This window comes from Panthera onca, chromosome C2, assembly GCF_046562875.1.
Source record: "Panthera onca isolate mPanOnc1 chromosome C2, mPanOnc1 haplotype 2, whole genome shotgun sequence".
In the NCBI taxonomy this organism is placed as follows: domain Eukaryota; kingdom Metazoa; phylum Chordata; class Mammalia; order Carnivora; family Felidae; genus Panthera; species Panthera onca.
The window spans coordinates 82271233-82297377 of record NC_138347.1 but is presented as its reverse complement, the minus strand read 5'-3'; the positions used below and the strand labels follow the sequence as shown (position 1 = coordinate 82297377).

The 26145-nt window shown below is 40.3% G+C and overlaps 2 protein-coding genes across 2 annotated transcripts in view; one reads left to right on the top strand and one right to left on the bottom strand.

Annotated features, from left to right (window-relative positions):
• The window catches only part of CC2H3orf70 (chromosome C2 C3orf70 homolog), a 93903-nt gene extending 77040 nt beyond the window's left edge, over nt 1-16863 (bottom strand). Inside the window, exon 1 of the mRNA XM_060639418.3 lies at nt 16164-16863. Coding sequence (XP_060495401.1) covers nt 16164-16359 — 196 coding nt within the window. The 5' untranslated portion in view covers nt 16360-16863. The remainder of the gene's footprint in view (nt 1-16163) is intronic.
• Nucleotides 16864-25219: 8356 nt separating this feature from the next.
• LOC132683477 (uncharacterized) overlaps nt 25220-26145 on the top strand; it is a 29560-nt gene continuing 28634 nt past the window's right edge. Inside the window, exon 1 of the mRNA XM_078432570.1 lies at nt 25220-25287. Within this exon, the coding sequence (XP_078288696.1) occupies nt 25220-25287 (68 nt within the window). The remainder of the gene's footprint in view (nt 25288-26145) is intronic.

Here is a 26145-nt window from a genome sequence, read left to right as displayed (position 1 = left end):
ATATCCCATGCTCACAGACTGGAAAAATATTGTTAAAATGTTCATACTGCCCAAAGCAATCTACAGATTCAGTGCAATCTCTATCAAAATATCAACAGCATTTTTCACAGAACCAGAACAAACAATCCTATTATTTGTATGGAACCACAAAAGACCCACAAAGAGACAAAGAAACCTTGAAAAATAAGAATAAAACTGGAAGTACCACAATCTCAGATTTCAAGATATACTACAATACAAAGCTGCAGTAATCAAAACAGTATGGTACTGGCACAAAAACAGACACAAAGATCAATAGAACAGAATATAAAAAGCCCAGAAATAAACTCACACTCAAATGTGTGAGTGTGACACAAATGATCAACTAATCTATGACTAGGTAGGTAAGAATACACAATGGAGAAAAGACAGCCTCTCCAACAAATGGTGCTGGATTCTATACACAAAAGAATTAAAATGGACCACTTTCTTATAAACGAAAATAAACTGAAAATGGATTAAAGGCCTAAATGTGAGGCCTAAAACTATAAAACTCCTAGAGGAAAACACAGGCAGTAATTTCTTTGACATTGGCGGTAGCAATATTTTTCTAAATACGTCTCCTAAGGCAAGGGAAACAAAATCAAAAATAAATTATTGGGACTACATTAAAATAAAAAGATTCTGCAGAGCAAAGGAAACCATCAACAAAATGGCAAGGCAACCTACTGAATGGAAGAAGATATTTGCAAATGACATACCCAATAAGGAGTTAATATCCAGAATATATAAAGAACTTATACAAGTCAACACCAAACCATCAGCATCAGCATCTGATTAAAAATGGTCAGAGGACCTAAATAGACATTTTTCCAGAAAAGACATACAGATATCAAACAGTCACATGGAACGATGCTCTAATCATCAGAGAAATGCAAATCAAAACCACATTGAGATATTACCTCACACCTGGTAGAATGTCTAGAATCAAAAAGACAATAATAAGTGCTGACAAGGATGTGGAAGAAAAGGAACCCTTGTGCACTGCTGGGAATGTAAATTGGTACAGCCACTGTGGAAAACAGTATGGAGGTCTCAAAATATTAAAAACAGAAATACCGTATGACCCAATAATTCTATCACTCAGTATTAACCAAAGAAAATAAAAACACTAATTCAAAAAGACATACACATCCCTATGTTTACTGAAGTATTATTTACAGCAGCAAAATTATGGAAGCAGCCCAAATGTCCATCAATAGATGAATGGATAAAGAAAAAGTGGTATATATGTACAATAGCATATTACTCAGCCATAAAAAAGGATGAGATCTTGCCATGTGGGGTGGAACATGAGAGTATTATGCTAAGGTAATAAGTCAGTCACAGAAAGACAAATACTTTATGATTTAACTTACATGTGGAATCTAAAACACAAACCATGTAAATATACAAAAAGCAGAATCACACCTAGAAATTAAAAATTAGACTTAGAAACCTAGAGAATTGATGGCTGCCAGTGGGAGAATAGGCTAAATGGGCGAAGGGGAATGGCAAGTACAGGCTTCCAGTTACAGAATGAGTAAGTCATGAGAATAAGAGGTACAGAGTAAGAAATCTAGTCAGTGGTATTGCGACAGGTGGGGGAAAGATATATTATGGAGGCATACATCAAAGGAAAGCAGTTATGTTATATCAGATAAAGTAGAATTAAGAGCAAAGAACATTACCAGAGCAGAGAGGAACATTTGATAATGACAATTCTAAATGTATATGCACCAAACAACAGAGCTGAAGCAAACACTGACAGAGTTGAAAGGAGAATACACAAATTCATAATTTTGTTGGAGTCATCAACACTCTTCTTTTGACAACTGACATAATACATAGACATAAAATAAGCAACAACATAATAACCAACAGGATCTAACAGACATTTATAGAGAGAGTTTCACCCAACAAAAGCAGAATTCCCATTCTTTTCAATTGCCCATGACACCTGGGCCATATACTGGGCCATAAAACAAAATTCAACAAGTTTAAAAGAATTAAAATCGTACACAGTATATTCTCTGACCACATAGAATCAAGCTATAAATCAATTGACATAAAAATAACAGAAAAGTCTCCCAACACTAAGGAATCCATGAGTCGGAAAGATGTCTCAAAAGAAATCAAAATATACACTGAACTGAATGAAAATGGAAATAAAACATCTCAAAATCTGTGGTACACAGCTAATGCAGTGCTGTGGGAGGGATTTTACAGCAACAAATACATATATTAGGGGCGCCTCGGTGGCTCAAATTGTTGGCTACCAACTTCCGCTCAGGTCATCATCTCGCGGTTTGTGAATTCGAGCCCCATGTCAGGCTCTGTGCTGACAGCTCAGAGCCTGGAGCCTGCTTTGGATTCTATGTCTCCCTCTCTCTCTGCCCCTCCCCTGCTCACACTCTGTCTCTCTCTCTCAATAATAAATAAACATTAAAAAAAAATTTAATGCATATATTAGAAAAGAGGAAAAATCTCAAACCAACAATCTTAAATTCTCATCCTCAAGAAGCTAAAACAAGCAGCATAAAACAAACCCAAAGCAAGCAGAAGGACATAATAAACACAACAGCAGAAATCAGACATTGAAAACAAAAACAACAGAGAAAATTAAGGAAACAAAGAACTGTTTCTTTGAAAAGATCAATACAATTGACAGACCTTTAGCAGACTGACAAAGAATAAACAAGATACAAATTAGCAATGTTAGGAATGAAGTAAGGGGTATCGCTACAGACCATGCAAACATCAAAAGTATAATTAGGAAATACTACAAAAACTCTACACATATAAATTTGACAACTTAGAATGAAATGAACCAATTCCTTTAAAAAATGAACTACCCCAATTTACTCATTAGTAATAATTTGAGGAACCTCTTAACTATTAAGGAAATTGAACTAGTAATTTAAAACTCCCAAGAAGAAAATCTCTAGACCTAGATGGTTGCACTAGAGAATTCACCAAATGTTAAAAGAAAAATTCACATCATTTCTAAACACTTTATTTCAGAAAAAAGAGAGGAAAACTTTTCAATTCATTGTATGAACCTTTATTGCCCTGATACCAAAACCAAAGAGAATACAAAAAAGAAAACTACAGACCAACACCCGTCATAAATATAGACATAAAAATCCTTACAAAGCTATTAGCAAATAAAATTCAGTAATACATAATAAAAAGAATTACACATATCTGATAAAGGATTATTATCCAAAATGTACAAAGAACTTTTTTAAATTTTTAAAAAATTTATGTTTATTAATTTTTGAGAGTGAGAGACACAGAGAGCAAGCAGGAGAGGCGCAGAGAAAGAGGGAGACACAGAATCCAAAGCAGGCTCCAGGCTCTGAGCTGTCAGCACAGAGCCCGACGCGGGGCCTGAACTCACGGACTGTGAGATCATGACCTAAGCCGAAGTCAGACGCCCAACTGACTAAGCCACCCAGGTGCCCCCAAAATACACAAAGAACTCTTAAAACTCTGATTTAAAAGTGGGCCAAAGATCTTAACAGACAACTCACCAAAGATGATATGCAGATGGCAAATAAGCATGTCAAAGATACTCCACATAGAGTATCCCACATCATATGTCCACCCACATCATATGTCATCATAGAAACACAAATTAAAACAATGTGAGATGCCACTACACATTCATTAGAATGACCAAAATATGGAACCCTGACAACGTAAAATGCTGGCAAAGATGCAGAGCAATAAGAAATCTCATACATTGCTGGTGGGAAGACAGCTTGTCAGTTTCTTAGAAAACTAAACATACTCTTACCATAGAATCTGGCAATAGTGCTCCCTCCTTGGTATTTACCCAAAGGAGGTGAAAAAACATCCACACAAAAACCCACATATGAGTATTTTCAACAGATTTATTTGTAACTGCCAAAACTTAGAAGGAACCAAGATATCCTTCAGTAGGTGAATAAATAAAATGGAATACATCCATACAATGGAATATTATTCAGCACTTAAAAAAAAAAAAAAAAAAAAACGAGCTATCAAGCCATGAAAAGACATGAAGGAACCTTAAAATGCATATGACTAAGTGAAAAAGACCAATCTAAAAAGGCTACTATAGGATTCCAACTATATGACATTATGGTAAAGGCAAAACTATGGAGATAATAAAAAGATCAGTGATTGCCAGGGACATGTGGGAAGAAATAAAGAGGCAGAGCAGAAGGGATTTTTAGGGCAGTGATATTATGATGGATATAGGTCTTTATACATTTGTCCAAATAGGATGTACAATACCAAGATTGAGCCATAAGGTAAACTATAGTCAAGGTGATTATGATGTGTCAACGGAGGTTCACTTTTGGTAAAAAATGTACTGCTCTGATGAATGATATTGATAGTAGAGTAGGGGAGGCTGCACATGTGTGGCAGCAAAATATGTGAGCAATCTCTGTACCTCCATCTCAATTTTTCTGTAAACCTAAAACTGCTCTAAGAAAGTAAAGTCCTAAAAAAAAAAAAAAAAAAAAAAAAAAAGATAAAATGTATTTCACCAAAGAGGATACACAAAAGGCAAATAAGCACATGAATGTTAATAGGTAAATACAGATTAAAATCAAAATGAACTATCAGTACACACCTATCAGAATGGCTGAAATAAAAGTGAAATAAAAAGAGCAACAACACCAAATGCTGACAAGAATGTGGCGAAGAAACTGGATCACTCATACATTGTGGATGGGAATATAAAATGGGGCAATCTCTATGGAAAATGGTTTAGCAGCTTCTTAAAAAACTAAACATGCAACTACCATACAACCCAGCAGTTGCACTCCTGGGCATTTATCCCAGAGAAATGAAGACTTCTCCTCAAACAGAAAATTGTACACATTTGTTTATGTCAGGTTTATTTATAACTACAAACTAGCAACACAAAATGCCTTTCAATGTGTGAATGATTAAACTATGGTACATGTACGCCATGGAATACTACTCAGCAGTACAAAGGAACAAATTATTGATACACTCAATAGCGTGGATGAATCTTCAGAGATAATGCTGAGTGAAGAAAAGCCAATCCCAAAAGGTTACATACTGTATGATTTCATTTATAAAACCTTCTGGAAATGACAAAATTATAGAAACGGAGAACAGATTAGTGATTGCCAGAGATTAATGAGGGGCTGGAGCAAGAGGGAAAGTATGTCTATAAAAGGGCAACACCAGGGGCGCCTGGGTGGCTCAGTCAATTAAGCATCCGACTTCGGCGCAGGCCATGATCTCATAGTTTGTGAGTTTGAGCCCTGCATCATCGGGCTCTGTGCTGACAGCTCGAAGCCTGGAGCCTGCTTCAGATTTTGTGTCTCCCCCTCTCTCTAACCCTCCCCTGATCACCCTCTGTCTCTCTCTCTCTTGAAAATAAACACTAATTAGAGGGCAGCACGAGGTGCCTTGCAATGATGGAAATATTATTTTGGCTGTATCAATGTCAATTTCCTGGTTGTGACACCGAAGTACAGTTTTGCAAGATGCTACCACTGGGAAACTGGATAAGGATATACCAGATCTCTGTATTATTTCTCACAACTGCATGTAAAGCTAAATTATTTCTAAATAAAAAGTTCAATTAAAAAAAATTAAAATGTGAACATGAAATTGATTAGAATCAGAAATCAATGAACTTGATAACACAGAAAAAAAATTAACTCAAGAAACTTTTGAACAGAGTGCTCTGACTATACATTGTACCTAGGATATAGCCTAAAGACCAAAACATGCAAAGATTCTTGAACTTCATTCATCAGTTTGTTGTTGGTAGTGGTACTAATGTACTAATCCCTAAACTATCCTGTGTGTAGCTGAGAATAAAGGAAATGAGTAAATATTATGATGTATTGGAAACCAGGATTTTTACCCAGAGAGAAGCAAGGTACAAATATGTATTGGGGAAAGGTGATGGGAATGGGCATGGGCGGACACACACGGGCGGACACACACGGACGGACGGACGGACGGACGGACGGACACACACACACACACACACACACACACACACACACCCTATCCACTGAAAGGGCCTAAATGCAGTAACATCTCAGGAGAAATAAGCACACCAAAAGCCCAGATAATGGTTTCCATGCCATTCATCACTAAACGGAATCTGGGATCCTTAGAAAAACAATGCATTTCTGGTCTGAGGCACAGAAATTACTAGGTAAGCCTGGAACAATTTGTTCCAGAAAATAGGGAAGTACTCAAAAAACTGACAGGAACATGTCAAAAGGACACAGAAGCCAGCTTGAAGGGGCTCTCACTGACCAAATTTAAGACAGTTTGAGCATCAAAAAGAGTTATGATGTTTACTTACAACGAATAAAAAAGAACCAAGTAATCTATAGTAATACTTAAAAAAGATGGTATGCAGGTAGAAAAGAAAACCCTCTTTTTTTTTAAAAAAAAAAAAAAGTGTATTTATGTATTTTGAGAGACAGAACAGGGCATGCGCACAAAGAGGGGAGAGGGGGAGGGAGAGGGAATGAATGAATGAATGAATGAATGGAGAATCTCAAGCAGGCTCAGTGCTGTCAGGGCAGAGTACCACATGAGGGCTTGATATCACAAACTGTGAGATCATGACCTGAGCGAAAAATTAAGAGTCGGACACTTAACCAACTGAGCCACCCAGGTGCCCCCCCCCCCAACCTCTTTTTTATAAAACAATTCCATCAATGGTAGAAAGAATGGCAGAATTAGAAAATCACTGTCATGCAACCACCAATGTAATAAGTGATCCACTTAAGACTCCTCAGTCAATACTAAAATGACTAGGATAAAGTCTGTTAGAGAACAGAATATTCATTGTCAAAGTATCCCACAGATAGTATGTTAAAAACAAAAGGAATAAAAAAGGTTTCTAAAAAGAAAAACAATAAAGGGGAAATGTATCTTTATAAAAGACTTGTCAGTTACCACCTTAGCATTAGCAGTAGTGGAACACCTCAACAGTCTATGTCTCCTCATGTGATAGGATACAATATCACCTCTGTAATAACTCAATGAAAATGTTAACCTAAATCTAATCATGATTAAACAATTAGGCAAACTTAAAATATGTGAAATGCTACAGGCAGTTGACTTGGATTGTTCAAAAATTTCAATGTCATCCCCCCAGAAGTGTGATTATTCTAGAATGATTAAAATAAAACGATATAATAATGAAATCCGATGTATGAATCTTGATTGGACCCTGAATTTTTTAAAAAGTCAGCTATAAAAGTCATTTTTTGACAATTAAGGAAACTGTATATCAGATAGCACTGCTGAGTTTGTGTTAATTATCTTAGATGTGACTAGTATTGTAATTATATAGGAAAATGTCCTCATTCTTAAGAAAGGCATGCTGAAAATACCAAATCATTACACTCTTAGTGTTTTTATTTCACTAAAGTCTGTTGTAATGAGATACAGAGGAAGAAATACACATCTGTATCACACCAAAATAATCTAGTTTTATAAGCACTAGGCAAGTTTAAAGAATTTGTCCTGAAAGGACTGTTTTAGGGCATTGTGCAGACACAGCTGGAGGGATTTATTATATATTGTTGGCACTCCGGTACTGAACGTTTTTGGCAGTGTGCTGACAGAATATTGTTAACTATCAGAAAATTGAAGAACCAACAATTATAACAGGAGAAACACAGAATGAAAATTCTGTCAACCTAAGTAAAGTAATTTGCAAAGACTACAATTAAGTGTCCTTTGTCCAACATTCTAGCAGCCAGGACTACTGTATCAACTAGTACTTTTGCCATTTTTCCATATAAAATCAGCATTCCAAATGATGGCCAAGTATGACCACAGGATCCTAACAAAGCTTCTAAATCATTAAAATTAAACATGTTCATTTCACTTTAATACAATGTAACTTTTATATTCTGATCCTTTGAAACCTTCTGACCCTTATTTGCTATATATGAAAGCTATTAACTGGTATATCTAATAAACCAGAACTATCCATTGCTTAACAATGGTGGAAAACAGGATGCAGGAGGGGCATGGGAGTTGGAGGACATTGTCAGATTTCATGACAAGAAGAAGATAATCATCACATAGTAACTATTACAAAACAGACCTTCCAATGGAGGGTAACAAAAAACTGATTAATTTCTAAATATATTTTTCACAATGTATATACTACCTTTGCTGTTTTGAGTGTTTAACTGAACAAATGAGTATGGTCACAAAGTGAATTTCAGATTAAACATTAAACATTTGTGGAAGGGAGAAGGAGCTGGAGACTGGCAGTCATTACACCATGAAACTGGTGCTATTATTATCTCTGTATTAAAAGTGAGGAAACTGAAAGAGGTTAACTTCCCTCAAACCATATAACTGGTCAAGTGGGCAGATCCAGCATTCAAACACCAAGTCCAAGCCAGAGCCTGCCCTCAGGATGATTATACTAGCTGGTATTTCTATATATTGTTTGTTTGGTTTTCTTGAGGAGGGGCTCAAGCCACTTGTACTAAATACTTGCACTAAGTACTTTGCGTGTGTCACTTAATCCTCACAACCACCCTGTGAAATAGGAACCTCTATTCCTGTTTTCCAGAGGGAACATTAAGACTGACTGAGAGAGGCTGACTAACCTGTCCAAGGTCACACTGCCAATAAATGGAGGAATCATGATTCCAATTAAGGTGTATCAGACTCCATGGCCCTTGTCCCTTCTAGGATTACACTGTGCCTTCCTCGTTTTATGTAAGCAAATCTTACATAAAGCAATCTTCTACTAGACAACTTTTGATTGTTAAACATGTGTTACTATTATTGTTTGGAATTAATAACATTTCTCTTTAATATTCTTTTAATAAATGAAATTCTACAGTATGAGAGAATAAACCTAAACAAAATGGGGGTCTTGGAATGTAGGAAATTACCACAGAAACATCCTCAAAAGCTATCCAGTTCAAATCCCTAAATGCAACAGGCTTGGAAGCCAGCAATAATTAATGGTATGCATGCAAATCTAACAACAACCAAAAGGGTTTGCACCAGTTAGGGATCAGCTGAGGATATGAGGTGACTGAAGATTCATATTATACAATACACTGTTAAGTAGTTTTTAAAAGCACAGTTTTTATAGTGTTTGCAACCACTCTGAAAATGCTCATACTGCATACAATTGCCCTTCTTTTAAAATCAGAAACCGTTCTTATTTTACTTTATTTACTGAATTCCTGCTTTTTCCAGAAAGAATTTAAAACAGCTGAAGGTCATCCTCACTGTACCCTGAGTGGAACCAAGTGCCCCAGAGCCCTGGTTGGCACTTGGTTTGTAAGATTCTGATGTACATTTGCCATATACAGCCAAAGCGACTACTGGTAACCCTTCAGCAAGTTTCCTAATCTAAAAAATGAGGGTAGTAGCAATACCTACCTCACAGGGTTGTTCTAAGGTTTAAGTGAGGTGACACATGCAAAAAGATGATGCCTGCATATATAAAGATTGCATGCAAAAAGAGATGCCTGCAATAAGCACCGTTATTGTTATTGTTGAAGTTGATGTGTGTTATGATTGAAGCACCATGTGGATGGAAAAACACCCATCAGTTTTCTCTTTCTTTGAAAGGCTTTGAGGAATCTCACTCAGAACTTCACATCACACTTGTCTTCTTAACATCCATATCCTCTTCCTTCAGCCACTAGACATGATAAGAAGCCTCATTCTTAGGGGGAAAAAAAAGCTTCCGTTGACTCCTTCATCCAATAAAACTACCACTCCATTTTTTTTTTTATAGTTTTCACCATCAAACTTCTTAAATATATTTTTCTGTAGCAACTGCTATTGATATGATTGAGATGCCCCTTAGGAAAACCAGCAGGCATTACCCTGGCTAAGTCAGAACTTGATTTTGTGGATTTACCCTAAGTTGTGTAGAAGCAGGAAACCAAAACAAATACAATGACACAAAAACCACAATGCTAATACACTACCTAGTGGAGACAAGTATATTTGCTAAAAGGTCCTAAGAGTTAAATTCTCTAATCAGCTCCTCTCTCTATAGAAAATCTATAAATAGGAAACCAACTTATAGCCAAATATTTGTAGGACAGTCCAATCATACAGACCAGATATTTAAGTTCTAGGCAGTGCTATCACCTTCTCTGAACAGTTCTGAAAAAAACACTTCCAAATTCTGCCTCTCCAATACCCATTTTTCTATATTTCCATGCTGCCCATCCACCTTCTGCTGCGACAGTCTTTCTTTAGATATGTTAATACCATCTATTAGACTACATCAAGTCCCACTCTTCCTGCTTTCAATCTGAAAAAGACAGACATCTTTTAAGATGTCTTCTGCAAAAAACTGAACTGATCTATTATGTGATTTTATTAAGCCAACTCTGAGTTCTGCTGGTGGCACCAACATCATACCACGTACACTATCCACCCACCCCTGTCACCTTCTAATCACTTTTTCTTCCTTAACTCTTAACTTAGATGTCATTCCCCATCACATCTCATGACCTCTTTACAGTTCTCATTCTTCTGTATTTCATTTTTGCAAGTGTTACAATTTTCCACTCATTTCTTAACAATTTTTCCCATCACTGGCTTTGGTGGAGCCAAAAACTGTTGATTTTGTGCATTAATTTTAAATTACTCTGTAGAACCTATGGTGGTTAAGAGTCTCGGTCCTAGAATCAGACAGGCCTGGACCCAAATCCAGGCTCTACTTTTACTAGCTTAACTTCCCTAAGCCTCCTTCCTCAATTGTAGAATGGACATAATGACATAATTGTCTATTTAGTGCTTAGCATAATAAGCTTACTCTGGTACACAGTAATCACTCAATAAATATTAACTGTAATTTCTGTGTCCTAATTCTCAGCTCCTGTCATTCTATTCTTTTCTTTCTAGTTTGAAGAATTTACTGTCTCAAATAGCTTTGACTAATACTGCAATTAAATATATTCTTTTTTTTTTTAAATGTTTATTTATTTTTGAAGGAGAGAGAGACAGAGTGTGAGCAGGGAAGGGGCAGAGAGAGAGGGAGACACAGAATCCAAAGCAGGCTCCAGGCTCTGAGCTGTCATGTCAGCACAGAAGCCTGACACAGGGCTCGAACCCAGGAGCTGTGAGATCATGACCTGAGCTGAAGTCAGATGCGTAACTGAGCCACCCAGGTGCCCCTGCAATTAAATATATTTTTGAAGTTACTGTTGTGAGACTAAACCTTTTACCCTCTTTTTCAGCAATAAAGAAAATCACTATTTGTATATTTTGCCAATTTCTAAGAAATAAGCTGCCGAAAACTGATTTAGTCTTCATACTTCCTTTTTTTAAAGATTTTATTTTTAAGTAATCTCTATACCCAATATGGGGCTCAAACTCACCACCCCGAGATCAAGAGCCACACACTCCAACTAAGCCAGCCAGGCACCCCTAATTTTCATACTGTTTCTTAAAACACTCATTTCCCTCTGCTTCTGCAATAAAATATGCAAAAAAATAACTTTCCATATTTTTCTTCCCTCCCGGACTCTGCTGCAAGCTGATCCTCCTGTACCCAGATATTAGTGTTCTAAATATTAGCATTCTAAAGGGAAAGCCTAAAGATTTTCATTTCTCATACCATAGTCCCTCCCTTGGTGATCTTCTGGCTTCACCATGGCCACAACTGTAATCTAAAAATAAGTAAATGACTTCTATTTTATCTCTAGTGAAGACCTCTCCTCTAAGTTCTAGATCTCTGCATCCAATTGCCTACTCACATTATTACTATGTGATGACAAGGCAGCTTAAACTCAATAGATCCGAAACTGAATTCCTGGTCTCCCAGGATTCACGATTCAAAACTGGATTCACAATCCATGCTCAGCCAAACCCTAGCTCTTCTTTAATATTTTCTTTTTGTTAGTGAATGAATGGCACTACCATCCATCCTATATGCATGAGGCGGAAGTCTAGAAGTTATCCTTTGTAACTTTTCTCTTCCTCTATCTCCAAATTAATAATCTATTCCAATTTCCATTTATGGATATTATTGAATGAATTTCTATTTTACACTAATAACAAAATAATCTCCCTTGGTAGTTTCATTCCTCTACTGCCCATATCACTGCTATCATGTTATGGTCTCTATCAACTGAAACCTCAGACTTCCCACCTTCCCTGTTCATTTCAACAATCTAATTTGTTATGCCTTGTACATGTTCTACCTATTCTCGCCACAAAATCTACTTTGTCTCTGCATGTGATTTATTCTTTCCCAATCCTCTTCCCTAGCCAAGCTATGTCTTTTTTTTCCTCTCAAAACTCCTCTTGGAATCCTTCACTCAGTAATTCCATCCAATATCGCTCTTTACTGAGGGAAGAAAAAAAGTTACACATTCAGGGCCATAGTTTCTTCAACTAAATAACCTATTTTTGATAGTGACACCTACAGTATGTATCATAGTTTTCCTCCCAGACATGATTCTCAAACTCTGCCATTATGCAAACACTATTTCCTTTAATAATACATCAAGTACCACGTCTATGAATATATACATGTTTTATATGTCTTTTATGAACATGTATATATTTTCAGTCTTTTCTATTTCCTAAGGTTATGAATTTCACAAGTTTAACACGAACCATATATAACTGAACTTTCTTCATTTGTTCTGAAATTCCTCTCTCAAATATCAAAGTGGTCCTCTCATTTTACCATTTTCTGATTTGGTGAACAAGTTGATAGTTTTCTCACCCTTACCATTTATGATTTTATTTAAAAAATTTTTTTATGTTTATTTATTTTTGAGACACAGAGTGCAAGCAGGGAAGGGGCAGAGAGAGAGGGAGACGCAGAATCCTGAGCTGTCAGCTCAGAGCCTGACGCAGGCCCGAACCCATGAACCATGAGATCATCACCTGAGCTGAAGTCGGACACTTAACCGACTGAGCCACCCAGATGTCCCTCATTTGTGATTTTAAAGGAATACAAAAATAAATATAGTATTAATCATGTCCTTATACTCTGCTTAAATGGCACGGTCCAGCTGTATTCATATTTATATCCCTAACTTCCATAATAATGTCTCACAAAGAAAAAAGTGCTCAATATACATTAAACAGAATTTAAAAATTCGGCTTAGAACTGATGCTGTAATGTTTGTAAGTGCCAAAAAGAAAGTAGAACTTCTCAAATGTGTGAGCTCTGCATCTTTTCAAGAAAAATGATATTTGGACTAAAAAGGGGATAGAAAGAATTGATTCCCAGTATAGGACAGAAGACTGTAACAAAGCACCTTGCTGCTGCTCTCAATGAAATGAAGCTTCTTGTGAATGTGATCACTGAATTGCTGCCAGTGGAGGAAGCATGGATACCCGGAGGGTTGCCAAAGACTGGAAACAGGCAAATACATGTAGATCTGATTTTTAAAGAAAAGAACTGACGATAGTCCAGTAGACTCGACATCAATCCTTTCCTAATTCAGATATTTTATTTAAAAAATAGCTTCTAATCCCTAAGAAAAGAAAATGGTAAGCATTTGTGGAGCCAAACTAAATAACCAGACTAATCAAATTTCCTTTCTTCTTTAGAGAGTGTGTTTATAGATAGATCATGTATTAAAAAGAAGCAATATAAATAGTGTCAGATATCAACAAGGTAGGATTTCAACAAGGTATATGACCAGGCTCTCATTATACCACATGGATAAGATAAATACAATACTAAGTGGCTAGCTAATTATTTGAATGACCATAACAATGAGTGCTTCTTAATGAACTGCCATCAACTTAAAGGTCAGTCCTACCTGTGAGCTTCAGGATTCTTATATGTGGCCTTCTCCTATTCAACAATTTTATCGATAATTTGAATGAAGATGCAAAAGGTTACTATACTACTGTTGGCATCCCATATAGGACTCACACGAAACTAGGGGGCTCAAATATGGACTAAGAAAGAGCTGGGATCTGAAAAAACAACGATAAGCCAGATAAATGGATAATTCTAATGAAGATGAAATTTAATGGGGAAAAACATCTAAGGTATCAGAGTCCAAAGAAATCCATATATAACTGTGCAATGGGCAAGCATCATGACTTAACTGCCATGTACGTAAAACAAACAAAAAAGGGGCTTAATGTCTTTAGTCGACAGCAATCTTAGTTCAATCTGACAGCAGCAAGCTCAATATGATGAGGATATGAGAAAAGCTAATGTGCTGCTAGATGCAGCAGTAGCAGTATCTCACACATGGGAGACAGCAGTCCTGCTCGACTCAAACCACAATTGGGATATTACGTACCCTTCTAAGGGTCACAGTCTTCAAAGGATCATAACCATACTGGCACAAATTCAAAAAAGAACAACCAGGATGCTCTGGAGTCTGGATACTATTCCACACAAGGAGAGGCAGAAGGGACTAGAGATTTATAAACAGGACAAAACAATGCCCGAGAGGAAAACGATGGCTACTTTCATTCAGTCACTCAATGAACATGAATTTCAAATCTATTTCAGGCCAGACATTGTGACAATGGCTGGGAATACAGAGAGAAGACAGTCTATGTCCGTGGAATATGTATATGTCCGTCTATGTATATCTGAAGGGCTGGAAAAAAAAAACAAAACATGATCTAAAAAAGGATTAGACTGTTCTACATGATTTCATAAGGTAGAAATAAGACCCGTGGAAAGAAGTTAGAAAGTAACTGATTTTAGCTCCATATGAGACTATTTTTAAGAATCAAAGCTACCTGAGAAGACTGCAAGGTTCCTATCAGGAATGTTGGTACTTAGTGGAGAGACTGCTGAAATAAGACAGGCACTGACCTGACCGTCTTTAATGTTCCTCATATTCTGTACTATGATTCTATACCTCCCTAGAAAATGGACTCTCACCAGATTCATCGTACTTGTGCACTTCAGCATCACAGGTTTCTTACAATTGCTATTTCCAACTTTGTATCCTGTCCCCCACTGAAATGATGCTTTATAATGAGGAATGGATCTGAGAGCAATAGGAATAATGAAATATAGGAAGAACCTGACCCTTCAGCAGACAACACAAAAAAATCAATACTGTTCAATGTAAACAAAAGGCAGGAATTCTCCTATTCTTCAAATCATAAATTCAATTTAAAATATCCCCCTGTGTTCAATTAACGTAAACAAGGACTTGTCAATGTACTGCATCTCTTGTTGGGAGCCATTTTTTCCTAACCAACAAGGAAAAAACAATTTTAACTTAAGATCACTTCCAGAATGTGTGTCCTGAATAAACACTCCAAAAACCTCTATTATAAGAGTATGCTGAAACTTAAGTTTATAACATATTTCTTTAAATGATGATTTATTGGATACAGCAGGCCTAATATCGTGAACTAATCAAATTGTGGAATTCTGATTAAATGGCTACTTAAGTTTAATACGTTTTAAAAATCACAGGCAGGATAAACATAGAGAAAAGGTCTAGACCAGTTAGCTCTGGCTTTTGTAAATTGGTTTGAGATTATTAAAGCTTACTTTCCTTTATTTTATTTCGTAATTTTAAAACAGTCAAATATATTGGCTCTATACGCTACAACTGAGTATTGAAGGAGTTCACCCTTCCAAACTGTTAATATTAACTTCTCGAAAGCTTTCTCTTACACTTCAGTGTTTTCTCAATTTGGATACAATAAATGGGCCACAATTCGATTTCCAAGGGCTCTTTCTTTTAACGAGCAGCCTGAAAAAACAAAAGTGAGAAAGAAAGGGGAGCATTTCCACTAGCCCTGAAAAAAGGCTTCCCCTCTGGCTGTCAACTCTGACGGCGCTCTACCATTTCTCAACACAGTGCCTGGTCATTTCAGATAAAAAAGCAAGGGGGAAAAAAAAAAAAACCTCCAGTTTTCCTGGGACGGGGAGATCCCCTTTTGTAGAAGTGGCTAAAGCTAAGCTCCCCACGGGATTTCATCTCGTTGCCAAGGCAGCGCCAACCGAGGCGTCCGGCGCCTCGGGCAGCTCCCGCCTGGCCCGCCGGGAGCCCAGGGTGGCTCCAGCTAGCAGCTGGATAGCCCCCGCCGAGCCGAGACCCGCGACCGCAGAGTGGCAACCGCGACCCGGGACACCGAGCGCCCTGGGACGGCGGCGGAAGGAGGGGAGACGCGACTCGACTTACAGTGACACCATCCTAGGTGACAGCACCAGTGCAGCTTGAAGCACTTGCCATGGCTGTGCGTGGCACAGATGGAGAGCCCGTCGCACGGCTGGAAGTCGGGTCTTCGGGCAGCGCAACTCCGCGCCAGGGCCTGAGCCTCGTCCACTTTCTCGCTCTTCCAACCCCGCTCGGACGCCGACGCCGACGCCGCACTCATTTCCGCTCCCTCCGCGGAGCCGAGGCCGGGAGCCGGGAGAAGCGGCGTCTGGGCGGGCAAAAAGCCGAGCAGGCTGCAGACGTGGGAGGGCGCGGGCCGTGAGTCACGCCAGCGCGTGGCGGCGGTGGTGGTGGCGGGAGCACGGCGGTCCCAGGCTCGCAGAGGAGCCGCCCCGGGCGCTGCGACCGGGGGCTGGGCCTGCCGCCGCCCGCCTCCCTCCGCCGCGGCGCGCGCCGCGTCCCCACGTGCACACGCACGCGCACACACGCGCGCGCCGACCGGCGCCGGCCGATGCCAGGCGTCCCTCAGCTAGCCTGGCCTCTTGGCACACACTAGCGGCGTCTCCTCCTGTCACAGAGAGTCTCTGACACACACTCATTCATTCCTCCGAGACCGACCCCAACCGACGGACGGCCATTATGAACACACACACGCCTTGGCGGCTTGGTGTTCACACGCACAGCGGCTTGCGCGCGCGCTTCCCACACACACTTCCAGCCGAGCTGGGTCGTCTGGAGAACTCCACCGAGGGCCGGGCGCACCGAGGACACGCCCACCCTAACCGCTCGCGGGGCCGGTCCCTGCGCATCCGCCAGCGAGGTTTTCTCGCACACACAGCGTCTCCCCTCGAGCGGCTCACGTTTCCCCCAGTACACACCTCCCGGAGGGGGCACAGAGGCCCCTCGGAGGCGCGCGCACGTTCACGCTCGCGCGCACTACCCCAGGGCAAGCCACCCGCTCCAGGTGTGGCCGCTCAGCCACGCCTCCGGAGCTCTAGCCGCCGGCCCCGAGACCCCAGCCCTGCCGCCTCGCCGCCCGCGGTAACCAAGGCCCGCCGGCCCTGAGCGCGCCCGCCCGCCCCAGTCCCGCAGGGGACTGCAGCCCCGCCTTGCTGAGCGGGAAAGTAACCGGGGTGGGTGTGTGGGTGTCTCAGACACAGAGATGCATTTGTGGTGCACAGGACTGGTGTGTGGAATGTGTTGCGTGTGTGTGTGTGGTATGTAGGTGTGTATGGTTGCTATGCGGAGTATGTGTGGTGGGTATGTGTGTGTAGTTGGATGTGTTCAAGTGTGTACATGGTATGTACGGAATGTATGTGGTGTGCGTGATGCATGTGACATTACATGGTGTGTGATGAGGTGTGTGTATACAGGAGTATGTGTTATGGATGTATATGACCAGGGTGGATTGTGGGTGGTGTGTGTGTGGAGTGGAGTATATGTGGTCTGTGTAGTATGTGCAGCTGTGTATGTGTGTGTATTTGTACACGATGTGCGGGTGGATGTGGTTATATACGTGTTGTGTATGTGTGTATGGTGTCTGTGTGTCATTGTGGTACATGTGACTGGTATGTCAAGTGTGGGTGCACAGTGCATATATGGGTAGAGCTGGGTATGCGTGATACGTGCGGGTGTGGGCACACAAACAGGACTCCTGTTTGCTGTGGACTCTCGTGTGTGCCTCTGTGTGTTGATGCCTGCACTGGCCAGCGAGTGTGGCTGACCCGGATGGTGGCTGCGACTCCTCCGCACAATCAGCTTGCCTTCTTCCCTCCTGGGGACAAGTTGCTCCAAATAGATTTTCCATGCCAGGCTCAGCTGCTGAGAACCCACCCCAGGCTGGATTCAGTGAAGAGAAAACAAACCATTTGCTCCCAGGGAGCATAGCATGGTTAGGAATTAGTGTTTCCCTGCAACAAGGCCAGAACCTAGCCTTGAACACAGAATAGGAGGGAACCTACTCTCCGTATTTGCCAGACGTTTTTCCGAGCAAAGGAAAATGCCTGTAATTGCCAAGGTTCAGGGAACACCAACAAAGCCTTTCAGCACAAATGTTGTGTGGGAACATGTTTATGCCCAGGTCCGTTTTTCTCCGTTACTTTATTCCTTTCCTGCTTTGCACTGACTGAGGAGACTCATCATGGTTTTGAAATAACGAAATTCATCTTCAAGCACTGAAAATCCTTGCTGCCATAAGCAATCTTTGATAATTTTCCCTTTTATTTAACCTTAGCTTGAGAAGGGAAATGTAATTTGCATATATCTGACTCTAGTGAAGTCTTCATTTATTAGGGGTTAGGGAGAGACTCAATTTGGTGGCAAAGGAATTTTCAACAAAGATATAAATCAAAATCACGAAATACGGTTCCCCCAATAACATTGAAACAGTTATAAATATGAAGCATCAGCTCTTCAGCTTCAGCCCCAGGTGCCCCTGTCCTGAAAAAATCCTAATGAAATACATCCCTGACTCATAAAATCTATCTATGCTGGCTATTAATTTCAGTCTGACCCACCTCAGAATAACATGAGTAAAAGGAAAACTTAATCAAATAAATCCTTAATCCAGTATTGCTGTAGCAAGCCAACCCAGAATTTTTTTAACAAAGGGGGATTTCCATCTCTTCTACCCTATTTTTCTCCTTCCCCACCCATAAGCTCTTTAATACTTCCTAGATTATATAAGGCCTTATAACAGAATCTTTTCAGCATTTTACTAATATTTAAACAGCATCCTCCCGCTGCCTTTTACTCTAGGGTAAAAACCACGTTATAAGATTCTATTACATATGAAACCATACCATCTTAGTGACAAATGAGGATGAGAAATAATGCAATAGAGCACCTTATAACCAGGAGGCAAGGTAAATTACCCAAATATCCTTCTTTATGTTTAGCCACAAGATTTGAAGCTGAGAAGCCTTTACATTTTCTGTAACACAAAACTCATTCCATCCCCTTGCCCTAAAGATGCTATTAACCTCTACTCTGCAGTGGAGCAGGAGGAAATAAGTGTCCTGTGACCTCTCAAACATATATACGTACAGCATTCAGGATGTGTTGTCACGATACAAGTTTTTTTTTTTTTTAATATTTATTTATTTTGAAAGGGGGAGAGGGACAGGGAGAGACAGAGAGAGAATCCCAAGCAGGCTCCACACTGTCAGCACAGAACCCAAAACGGAGCTCGATCCCACGAAACATGAGATCATGACCTAGCCAAAATCAAGAGTTGGATGCTCAACCGACTGAGCCACGCAGGCACCCCCAGATACAAGTTTTTAAAGTATTATTATGGAAAACGAAAAATACACAAAAATGTATTAACTCATTCTTGTTTCATTTATAGCTCCACCCACTCCTGACCCCTATCCTGCCACTGGATTGTTTTGAAGCAAATCCCAGACATCAAATAATTTCATCCATAAATATTTTTGCATTTATCTCTAAAACCATAACCCATAACATCATTATTACATAATAAGATACAATTTGATCATAAATAGGAACTTGTCCCATATCTGCTGACCACCTTTCTGCCTCCTCTTTAAGAATGTCACCGTTCTACCTGGAATTTTCCTCTTTCCCTCTCTTTCTCTTCTGCCTGCCTCTTCAGCTTATGTGCCACTTTCTCAAAGAAGCTTTACTCTGACCAACCTAGACTGTTATAAACATTCTCCCTTAATATCACTTTAAACAAATAATTAAAGAAGGAATTATTGAACTAATGTCTTTCCCCATTCTTCCCCTCCCCTGCCACAAACTGTAAGCTCCTTAAGGGCAGGAAATCTGTCTTGTTCACCATCTTGTTCCCAGTTCTTTGCACAGAGAATAAATGTTGAAGTAGTGAAAATCATTCCACCTCAGACTCCCAAAGGCTGGAAAACCGTAGTAAATTGTTTGCAAATATGTGTGAATAGTTTATATAATTACTCTTCCTATAACCACACTGTTGGATACTTACCCTCCCTACTGACTCCGAACTTAGCTATGTGTATTAGTTACCTATTGCTATATAACCAATCACTACAAGGTTAAAACAACTCAGTTTCTGTGAGTCAGGCATAACTTAGCTAGGTCTTCTGTTTGAAAGTTTCTCACAAGACTTCAATGAAGGTATGGGGCAGGGCTGCGGTGTCATCTAGAGTTCAATGGGGGTTGGGTCCGCTTCCAAGTTCACTCACTCACCCGTTGTTGACAGGATTCAGTTCTTCAAGGAACTGTTTGACTGAGGGTCTCAGTTCGTCACTGGTTATTGGCTAGAGGGCTCTCTCTGTTCCTTGCCACATGGACCACTCCATAAGGCAGTACACACATGGCAGCTTGCTTTACCAGAGCAAGCACATAGAAAGAGTCAAAGAGAGTGTCACTAACCTAATCTTAGAAGCTATACCCCATCACTTTCACAGAAGCCAATCTTGAGGTCCAGTCTATTGACTTGAGGTCTAATGAATCTATTCATTAGAAGCCAATCTTGAGGTCCAGTCCTCACACAGGAGGAGATTACACAAGGACATGAATATCAGGAGGTAGGAATTATTGGGAACCACTTCACAAGCTGCCTGCCACATCATGTGACTGACTTTAGCCAATGAGAGAATACCAAACTTGGCATCACAAAGATTTCCAAAGAGCATGCTCAGTGGGGTTTCTCTCTTTTTGTGCTTAGAACCCTGAGGGCACCAGGTATACAAACTTGATCAAGTCTGCTGGAGGATGAAATGCTTTGTGGAGGAAAATGAAGGTGCCCCACTTGATGAACAGCTGATCTCTAGCCAATGGTCTACCAACCCCTATCAGTGAGGCTATACTAGATCATCCAAGACCCACCAGTTAACGACAGAAGCATGAGCAAGTCCAGTAGAAATCGGCTGAGCCAGTCCTGACCTGAACAGCCACCAGGACACATTATAGAATCAGGAGCTACATAAAACAGGTGGTGTAAAACCTGTTGTTTTGGGCTGTCTCTTACATAGTAAAAGCTAACTGATACACCCACCAACCAACTCTCTCTTGTTGTGGGAAAATTGAGGATTCAAGAGGCTAAGTGACTGGTCATTGTCACAGTGCAGCAGGCATAGTGGGAAAAGTTCTCCAGGACCTGGCATCAGAAAAATACAGATGGTCCAAGTCTGTATTTTCAGCTCTGTTGTTTTCTGGCTGGGAGACCTTGGCAAATCCCTTATGCTTTCTGGGCTTCCGTTTCTTTATCAGCAAAATAAAACAGAAGGTTTCCCAGAACATCTTTTTGCACTCAAAGCTATGACTTGTCCAGTTGGTTACAGATCGAGCTAGGGTTAAAATCCTTTTGGTTCAGATGTCATTTGTGAATAATCAGATATTGCCTTCCTATTCTATTGCACATATTTGTCTAATGCTAATGTAAGTTACATCTATTTACACCAACCGTTCTGAACACTTTGATAAATCAAGTCATTACAAATCAGTTACTTTTTGGTTGCTTGATTGAACCAAGTAACTAATTTCACTATGGTTATAAATAACCTGCTAGTAATTGGTCAATTTGTCATATTAAAGCAATTCGAATGATGAAATAGCTGGAGAAGCTTCCAAATGAGGTACAATTAAATGAGGAGTCTTCTATGGGGAGGGAGGACACCTCTCTAGCATTGCCGCTGGCATAATTCAGACCTTCACCATCCCCTTCAGCATAAAGGAAAGAAGGGCGGCTTTGGAATCAGGCAGGTGGAATCCATCAAAGCTCAGCTCCACCACCACCTCTAGCTGGGTGATCTTGGGCAAGTTACGTAGCCTCATTTCTTAAATGAGAATTAGAATTCATACCTCATACACTTGCAGTGAACACTAAATATGATAACATATGTGAAGAGCCTAGCATTGGATCTGGCAGATGGCAGATCCTCAATAAGTATTAGTTTCCCACTTCCAAGCATTCCAAATACCTTCCCCGTCAACAGACTCTCCATGCTCCAATCCTTCCTTCAGAATGCTGAGAAGAGAACTCTCTAAAATCTGATATCATATCTGGCCTTAAACACCCTTAACACTTCTCACTGCCTAGTGAAAAAGAATTCATACTTCTTTGTAGGCCATACACAGCCCTCCTGATGTCTTCTCCAGCTACTCTTCCCCATGCCGCCAAATCTGTACCCTCACGGGATTGTTGTTTTGTTTCTACACATGTAATATCCCCTCCTGCTCGCCTGTGTCGTCCCTCATTCTTCCGTCATCCTTTCCTTTGTCTTGAAGCGCCTAATCTTTTTTATGCATGCCATTCCTACCCTTCCTTCAAGTTCTAGCTCAAATGCTGCTTGAATCCCTTTCTTAGTTCACTCCTTTTTCCATACTCAACGACATGCTGTGCCTACCACTTGGTACCTCAAATAGTAAAGCAGGTACTGTGTATTTCCAGTGCCTGTCATTGTTTTGAGTACTAGGAGATTCTCAACAAATATTTTTGAATGGATACATTAAAAGATTTATGACTAAAAATTCATAGTGTAGAAAAGCAAAACATGTTTTCAAAGCTTAAAGCCCCCAAACTAAGATTCCTTTGAAACCTTTGAAATTAAAAAGAAGCCTAACTTAAATAAACTTGCTTACAATCTTATTGAATGTCTCACCTCTAGAGGTGACCCAGGCTGTAACAACTATAGACCCAAAGAAGTATTTTAGACATCGCAATAATGACAGACACATAATTGAGAAATAGTCATGGTCCCTCTGTAACATTCTGATATGGAACCATGAAGGGCAGGTTTCCCCCAAAGTATCCCATTGTGCCACCATCAGAGGCAAAATAGAAAAACAGATGGACCCCAAACTGGTCCAAAATAGCATTTCTCTTGTTTTTATAGTGGTGGGAGTGGTTATTATATGTGGATTGTCTTAATATGATTTTCAAAATTCAACATTTTATTCTTCAACTTTCATTTGAAAGGGACACACCACTTTTGTACCACTTTTTTTTTATCAACTAGAGAAATCTTTTTATAGATAAAAAACATCTTAGTGAAAAAATAAACTTCCAGAGTAGGTTTTGAATATAAAGAGGGAGGGCAAAAGGCCAGTCCTTAACGTGCCAAGTAATCAGCCTCCTGTGGGCATCAGTAAACATCCTCCGTGTTCAAGCCCAATAACCACTGGACTTTTCCTGAGTGATGTGATGTGACACTAATAGAAGTAGGAACTGGGTCAATTTTGTGCTCCACACAACACAACCCATTCCTTACGCTCTGACAGTTCACACTTACTTCTGGATGCAATGGACCTATCATAATTTTGAAACAAGAACACTCCGGCTTGTTTTAATGGTAGGAAAACACACACATTCTGCCATTTCCATTAAAAAAAAATCTGATTTCTTGATGATTAGCAATTAAAATAGTTCAGCTTTAATTAGCTCACTTCAGTCAGTAGCTAAAGGCTAAAATGACAGTGAAGAGCAATCTGGAATACAATGACTGACTCATGGTTTATAAATGAGGCAGCTGAGATACCGCATGCATCCCGTGAAGATGCCAGGCTATGGTCAGCACTCCATCCACACCCAGGGCCCCAAGCACTTGGGCAATGCTGGGCTCATTGATCTCCACAGATAGCTATTGAGTGTCTCCTATGTGCCAGGCTCTGAGTTGGATGCTGGAGATAACTTAAAGGGGAGACATAAACCGATCATAAAAGAGTATAAAAGGTAATTGCTTTGATTAAGGGGTTTAAACAAAGCAAACTAGAAGAATAAGAAAGAAACAGCTAAGTCTGCCTGGAGCCATCAAAAAGTACTTCATGAAAAGGGTGACTTAGTAACACCGGCAATGCAGACAAGCTGGGAGTGATGTATTATGGGAGAGGGAACAGCATGCATGCTAGCAAGAAAGGCAAAGGGCTGTTCTGGAAGTCTGTCTTGCTTGGAAGTAATGTGAGCTAAAGGAGCGGTCAGATAAGAGGCAGAATTGGTAGACAGGGGTCAAATCATGTGAAGCCCAACAAAGTTTCTTTTTTTTTTTTTTTTTTTTTTAAATATTTCTTTCTTTTTTAATTTTTTTTTAACGTTTTATTTATTTTTGAGACAGAGTGAGACAGAGCATGAACGGTGGAGGGGCAGAGAGAGAGGGAGACACAGAATCAGAGGCAGGCTCCAGGCTCTGCGCCATCAGCCCAGAGCCCGACGTGGGGCTCGAACTCACGGACCGCGAGATCGTGACCTGAGCTGAAGTCGGACGCTTAACCGACTGAGCCACCCAGGCGCCCCAACAAAGTTTCGATTTAGTCCTCTAAACCAGTAGTTTTTGAACAGCTCTAAGCTAGAGGCACTTTGTTCATTGGAAACGCTTATCGGAAAGCATAAAAAAACAGATTTGGGAAGCCCAGCTGCTCCTGTTGAGGCATGATATATGTTGGTGAGGAAACCTATGTGTTTGTAACCTCCACAACACCAAAGCCAAACCATTGCTTCAGGAGGGGGAGGTTGTGATAGGCAGCCTCTACCATGGCTCCCAATGGTCACCACCTCCTGGTATTCACACCCTGCATAATTCCTTCCCTCCAGTATGGGCTGGATCTAGCAACTCCAGAAGTAGTCACGAAGTCACTTCTGAGAGAAGGTTGCAAAGACTGTGACTTATGCTGCTTTCATCTCTCTCTCCGTCTCTCTCAGAGATCTCATTCTGAGGGAGCCAACTGTCATATTGTGAGTGGTCCTATGGAAAAGCCCACATGGGAAGGAACTGACATCTTTGGCCAATAGCCAATAAGGACACAAAGACTGCCAACTATCACAGGAGTGATGTTGGAAGGAAATCCTCCCAGTTGAATCCTGAGATGAAACCACAGTTCTAGCCAACACCTTGATTGGAGCCTTGTAAGAGACCTCAAGCCAGCTAAGCTACATTCAGATTCCTGACACAAAGAAATTATGAGATAATAAATGCTTTGCTGTTTAAGTCTCTAAGTTTTGGGGCCACTTGTTATGCAGCAAGAGATAACTAATACAGACACCACTGCAGAATTCTGAGCACAGAGTGATAAGATCAAATGTGAATTTTAAATGTGAACTCAGGAATGAGCCTGCAGGAGAAATTTATTGGGACAAGACCAAGATGAAGCATTTGCTAGCCAAGGAAGAAGATGAAGAGGGCCTGAGTAGTGGCAGTGGAAAGGAGAAGTGGTATAAATACTGAAGAGGTAAAATTAATAAAACTTGACATTATTTGGTTCTGGGGAGTAAAGGAGTTTCAGGGACAATGCCAGTCATTAGCTAAGGAATGAAGGAGGAGGAACATGTTTATAGAGAAAGAAAAAAAGTTTAATTTTGGCATGTGTGGAGATCAAAGTGGCTGAGAGTCATCCTTATGGGGAACACTAATAGTTACTTGGAGGCATGGTACAAAGAAGTCTGAAATCGGGTACTCTACGTAAGAAATTGTACTTACTCACAGAGGCTGCAAACTCCAGTGCCCTTGGGGGTTAAGAAAATAACATAAAGGAGGAAAGAGTTCTGGGTGTAAAGTAATAGGGAACAGTGGAGACTGTGTTGAACTGCAAGGTGCCTGCCTTTTTTAAAGGTATCAAAGCCAAACACGCTTGAACCACTGCTCTCTGGGAGGCTGAATTCAGCTTCAAGAGAAGCTGGTTTTAACAGAATTCCTGAGGAAGATATCACAACAGAGTGAAAAGGGCACGAGCTTTGGCATGAGTCAGGCAGCACTAAGTTCAAATCTTGCCTCTACCACTCACTAATTGGTGTCACTGGGCAGGTCGCTTATACTCTCCGAGCCAGCGTTTCCTTAGCTATATACAGGGTGAGGAATACCAATTTTAATGGAATTGTTGTGATTAAGTGAGATAATGATTTTGAATGCTAAGGACAGTTCCTGGCACAAAATAGGTACTTCAGAAGTTGTAGCTGCCATTATGATTGTGATATATTAGTAGCCATTCTCTCTCACTGAAGGACACTCCAACATATTGAATGTCCCCACCATGCTGTTCAGAGAGCACAAGAGTCACCACAGAGCACCCATGC